The sequence below is a fragment of the Limulus polyphemus genome, unplaced genomic scaffold (genome assembly GCF_000517525.1).
Source record: "Limulus polyphemus unplaced genomic scaffold, Limulus_polyphemus-2.1.2 Scaffold2142, whole genome shotgun sequence".
NCBI lineage: Eukaryota > Metazoa > Arthropoda > Merostomata > Xiphosura > Limulidae > Limulus > Limulus polyphemus.
In genome coordinates this window covers 71,470-77,719 of record NW_013667752.1, presented here as the reverse complement: position 1 = coordinate 77,719, position 6,250 = coordinate 71,470, and the positions used below count along the sequence as shown (strand labels likewise).

At 29.2% G+C, this 6,250-nt stretch overlaps 1 protein-coding gene across 1 annotated transcript in view; it reads left to right on the top strand.

Moving 5' to 3' along the window:
• LOC106466076 (D-tyrosyl-tRNA(Tyr) deacylase 1-like) overlaps positions 1–6,250 on the top strand; it is a 22,951-nt gene that overhangs the window by 1,619 nt on the left and 15,082 nt on the right. The window contains exon 2 of the mRNA XM_022394027.1: positions 5,259–5,349. Coding sequence (XP_022249735.1) covers positions 5,259–5,349 — 91 coding nt within the window. The remainder of the gene's footprint in view (positions 1–5,258; positions 5,350–6,250) is intronic.

The window sequence follows — 6,250 nt, the reverse complement described above, 5'->3', positions numbered from 1 at the left end:
TTCTCTCTCTCTCTCTCTATATATATATATATATATATGCACGTTTAATAAAATGCATACATTGCAAATAACATCATATTTACCATGACTACCAGCCTTTGATTATAACTTCAAACCCCTTACATATTATAATATTTATGTATTTCTAAGGAAACAATTTTGTCACAATTGAGTTACCTGAAATCCAAACTCTAATCTCTATTTTCTTAAGTTGAGTTTAAACAGTTTATAATTAAAATACAAGATGGTACTTCTCTAAGAAGTTTAGCCCTTTGCTTGTGTAGTTGCATTACTTCTTAGCACATATAGGAAAGTAGTGTGTGTGTTATAATAGTAACTACTACACAGTCACTAAGAATATGATTGCATGTTTCACTGATTACCAGTCATAATCTAGCCTATACAAAAGCTGTTGTATGTCACATCATGCTTCATTTCTTGAAATGGGAGGAGTCATAAAGCCAAAATGCATTTATCCAGAAAGAATAATTTGATTACTGTTTGCCCATTATGATTTTAGTGATGGGAGGTGCAAGGGAGCCATGAAACCTTATAAGTGTAGTGAATGTTGGTATAATAAGCCTAAAGTAAAGATGTGTGAGATCATCTAGCCTAAAGCCAAATGCGTACAATTTTTCATGAAAGTAAAAATATTGATTCAATTTTTAACTTAAATTATTTCTGAATTAAGCTATTTTCTGTTATATCACCAATGTTTTTCATAAAAAACAAACCTATTTAATCAATGGGGACTATAAATTAAGAAATCAACAGTTTTAAAGTCTCTACATTTCATTTTATACTTTCAATACATAAACTAACAACAAATATTAGGTTATACTTTTGTTGCTATAAAAGCCATTGTTGGAACTTAGTTTTACCAAAATGCACTGGCTTTTCTTAGTATTAGAAGTGGTTAATCTAACTGATTTTTACCATTAATTATTTTATGAATATGCGACAAATTCATTTCATGAATGATCTTAATTTTGATTGGCTCACAAAGAAATTTACTGACATTTGACTGTACTTTTCTGCCTTTTTGTTAGTCAAGCTTTATTTTGCAAAATTTATTTATTTCAGTTAGCTACGAAATATGAGGTTAAGGTATACTATGGGATGGTAGTACTTGCCCCATCATTTTTGATGGGCTGTATGCAAATATTCTGATACTAAACAGCTACTTATAAACACAGAACAGGGTGACAGAAAGTCATATCAAAACTATTTTTACCAAAAAATAAATTAATAAAACAACAATCATAAAAAATTAATTTCTTTTACATTTTTTAAAACAATTAAATATAGTCCTTTATATCCATACCTATCCAACAGAATATTAAAGAATCCAAACTAATAGTACATTCTATAAGTTTTTACCTCTGGTTCTTCCCAAAAAATTATTCTAAGAACTAACTTGAACCTAGGTTTCGAAAGAAGACAATTTCCAAACTTTTTATTGCACCAATTAAACCAGGCAACTCTTAAGATTAAACACCTGAATCAGGTCCTATTTCTTCAGTACTCCAGAAACAAAACCCAAAACTCGTACCCAAAATACATAACTTTACATTTCTGAATATTAAGATTCTTCTTCCATGTTTTTGCTCATTCACTAAAACTGCTGAGATACTTTTAGATAGTAAGAAGTATTTTCAACACAATTAGCTTTTCACAGTATTTAGTATGAGCAAATTTAGAGATATCACTAGCTAAAAAAACCCATCAAATTTAACATGAATAATGAAGAAGAATGGCCCTAAAAAAGCCATCTATAACAAAAATGGTTATTTGATAATATTCTTTGCCTGTTTTCAAGGCATTTCTTAACTTTTTCTCCCAACTTATAAATGTACAACTTATCAACTATAACTGAGAAAGTGGACATCAAGGGACTATTTGGTCTTCCAAGGCTGTTCTAGCACACCCATCCCAAGAAAAGAAAAGTAAATGTTAAACACACCCTTTATTTTTCAGAAAATGCTTAATCAACTCTCCTCTTAAACTCTTTTGAAAGTTTAAAGTACCAGTCTTCAATACTACTTGTGTAGTTATACTAAAACTTCTTCCATAAGCTAATCACCCTGTAAAAATAAAACTGTCTTAAATGTCTGTCTTCTCATCCTGTTATTTTCAGAATTATGTAAAAATAAAAAGTTGTGTCTTTATATTGTTGATCTCCCATTTAATCTTTTAAACTTTAATAAGATTACCTTTCATCCCTTTTTTTTATCAAGAGAAAATATGCTAATAGATCTTAATTTTTCCTGTGAGATGACCCTTTTTCCCCCAGTGTCATTCTGGTAGCACTTCTTTGAATACTTCCTTTGAGGAGACAAAAGTGTACAGAATATTTTATGCAAGGCTTAACTAGTGATTTATGTAAGAGAAAGTTACTGTTTTTCCTTTGACTTGCAATCAATGTTTTTATAAGTCTGTCATAACATTCTATTAAAGCTTAAAATGTGGATATCAAAAGGCTGTTTGATTCCTAAAGGCTGTCCTTACACAACGACCCTGTATGTTTCAGATTACCTGCTTAAATTCATATAAAGTGCTGGCCTGCACTACTGAAGAAAACTTATTCCATATGTCAATCATTATGTTATAAAAATAACTGGAACCTAGCCTGTCTTTTCCAAATCTTACATTTGTTTCCTGTTGGCCTTCTGTCTTCAGAACATAGCTCAAAGACATCAGAGGCCTTTATTCTATCAATCCCCAGGATAAACCTCTAAGCTTCAATAAAATCACCTTTTACCCTTCCTTTTTCAAGCACAAAATGTTAAGATCATATTAGATGTAAACATTTGTCTTTACTTTCATAAGTCCTTTTAATTACCAATGTAAGCTTCTCCCCTTAATGCTGTAGTCACATTACCTGCTTCAGAAACAAAAACATTAGCTTACTGTTTCACTAGTTGTTCTGAATGATAAGTAAAGTTACTTCAAAGTGAAATAAATTAGTAATAACAATAACAAACAACTTGTAGTTAAAATAAATTAATAATTTGATGTTATTAAAAAAACCATAAACCTAATTCAGATGTTTAACGAGTTAAGTGAGAACAGTGAAAATTACAGTTCACCAACTTAATCTATTTCACACCAAAACAGTTCAAATAATTCTACTATGTTGTATCGTGTTAGCCAGATGATCCCTATGTTGAGTGAAAGGCCTTATTGGTACTGGATATAATGTGCAGTTTACATAAATTACATTCTTCTGTACTTTCATAAATTCTTGTAATAGCTTCTTCCTATAAAACAAATTTTCTATCTCCAAAATAATCCTAGTAACCCTCCTCTGGACTCTCCAATAAGTCAGTAACCTGTTTTAGGTAAGAAGATCAACACTGTACACAGTAGTCCGAGTCCTAACTGGTAATTTTTATAGAAATAATAATTTTCCCTGTTTTGATGTGAAATCATTAAGTATATAATTGATACACTCTATAAGTTTAACGTTATTATTAGTAAAAGAGTACTGTATTGGTGGCTAGAGTGACTTTTGCATCATTATTTCAAGATCTTTTTCATCAGTTATGAGCAGTTTCTCATCTATATTAAATGTGTGAATGAAATGATGATGACTCAAACATGAATAACCTTGCAGTTATTATAATTAAAGGTCATTTGCCAACTATTTATCCAATTCACCAATTGATCCAAGGCTTCTGTAATACCACAACATACTCAATACAGCTTGTAGAAATAAACTAAGAGTTTAATGTCATCAGCAAACTCCACTGTTTATGCTCCTATTAATGTAAATACAAATACAAAAGGTCCAAACACTGATCTCTGAGACACTAGTAATAATAAAGGTCCATTAATAACAGGCTTTTGGTCTCTATCACCCAACCACCAATAGATCCAATTAACTATTGTTTCAAATTGCCCCCAATGATTTGAATTTCTTAGCTAATCTTCTGTATGGCACATTATCAAAAATCCTTTGAAAATTTAAGTACACCAAGTTCACACCCTTTTCATAATTTATACATCCTAAAAAAAGTTAACATATTGGTAAGGAAAGGAACAGGAGTGTATTGAAATAATGAATTGTTAACTTTTACACTTAAACTTAGAACTGCCATTTACTCTAGCTATAAATGGATTAATATAGTGGTTGTACCCTAATTTTTAATCATTATTTTCAGATGTACACGTCCAAATATTCTCATGGGATCTTGGTCAACTGTGCCTGTTCTTTAATGGATGATAGTAATGACTTAAACTCTCTTTAAGAGTTATTTATATAAATATGAAAGAGTTATTTCAACATTATATATAAATCTTTTTTTATAATTTATACATTACTTTGATGACTTAAAGTGCATAGATAAGTTTGTTCAACCCAATCTCTATAATTATGTATGATTATTTATGTTTGTAAAAATAGAGCATCTTGATTATCATATATCCATCATACTCTCTAGAGTTCAGGTTTGTATATGTACAGTATTTATTATTTTATTAAAATAATTTTGTTGTAATATTATAAGGAAATCGTAGCACAAATAATAGTTAATATTAACTTCTTATCATAGAAAGCTATTTAAATTCAACCTGGCCATCAGTATAGCTAATTAACCCATTGACTGCGGCTGCTCCAAACAAGTGCAGATTTTTTGCAAGCCTTACACCGCATACAGCACACTCGCTTATAACTGCCAGAGGTGGACCATACCCTATATGGTGAATCAACAGTCAATGGTTAAATATACACTTACTTTTTTTTTTTAAGTTTTTACTTATAATGATTAGAGTGTATTGTTTCATCAGTTGGGTACCCTTGCTATTAATGATATTTTCAGACATAATCCCAATAATATCTCACAAGACTTAGCCAACTTAAGAGATTTTGGTTAGTCCTAAATGCATATATTAAGTTAACAATGCAAATTGGTCTTTATAACAAGTATAACAATAAACAGTAAATCAAAATAAAAAGTAAATAGCTTAACATAAAATTTATCACTGAATATAAAAAAAAAGAAAATTAAATACTGATTGCTAACAGATATTCTTTTTTATTGTACCAAGATAATTTATGAAATAAACTTAAAACATGTTTGTTTTTAGTAAATGAGAAAAAAAAAAGTAAAATGCATTTTATGTTACAAAAGTCAAACAAAAGCTACACTTGAAACATCAGTGCACAAGTGTTCATTTTATATTTTACTTTTGAGATGTACTATTTTTGTAGATTATTCAGACGAATACATATATATATTTTTTTCTCTTTCTTTTAGTGAATAATGAGGTGGTGAGCTCAATTGGGAGAGGATTATGTGTTCTTATTGGAATATCACGAGATGATACCCCAAAGGATATGGAGTACATGTAAGTTGACCTTTTTTTTTTTTCCTTCCTGAAAACAATTTTAATAAAGTATAGTACACCAAAAGTTAGTTTAAATGGATGTGATCCTTTATGGGAGAAGCTGAAACTGATGTCTATATGAATATCAGTTTGCTGGATAAAAAAAGTGTCTTGCAATATTTATACACATTTCATTTCTGTTCCAACCAAAAATTCATAAGTGTTATATTTATACTTAGTTCCATTATTTAAGAGATTTCAAAATATGGGCATGCATGTGAAAGTAAAAAGAATTAAGAGTTATTAGTTACAATTCCTTAATCCATTTGTTAGGTTTTGCTTAATAGCTTAGTTAAAATTATTATATCTAAGCATTCAAAAACAAGGTATAATACAACTTCCAGTCCATAATGCTCTATGTATACTCAGTTCAGCTTTTTTTTTAATACTTCTCTCACAAAATCACACAACTGATTAATTATTCTAACATCATAACATCATGTAAATAGTTATTATGATTTTTATTCAAAAAAGAGAAATTACTGCCAGCATTTCTCAATTAGAAGTGTCTAATTTATACTTGGTTCTTTTTCATAATTTTTTTTGTTATATATAAAATTAGTTAATTTCTGTATAATTGTCAACCGATATTTGTGACCATCAGATAAAAGTGGTATAAAAACATCAAAATACAATGATTGGTAACCAGATCTTTCATATAGTTATTATGATTTTTATTCAAAAAAGAGAAATTACTGCCAGCATTACTCAATTAGAAGTGTCTAATTTATACTTGGTTCTTTTTCTTAAATTTTTATTTGTTATATATAAAATTAGTTAATTTCTGTATAATTGTCAACCGATATTTGTGACCATCAGATAAAAGTGGTATAAAAACATCAAAATACAATGATTGGTAACC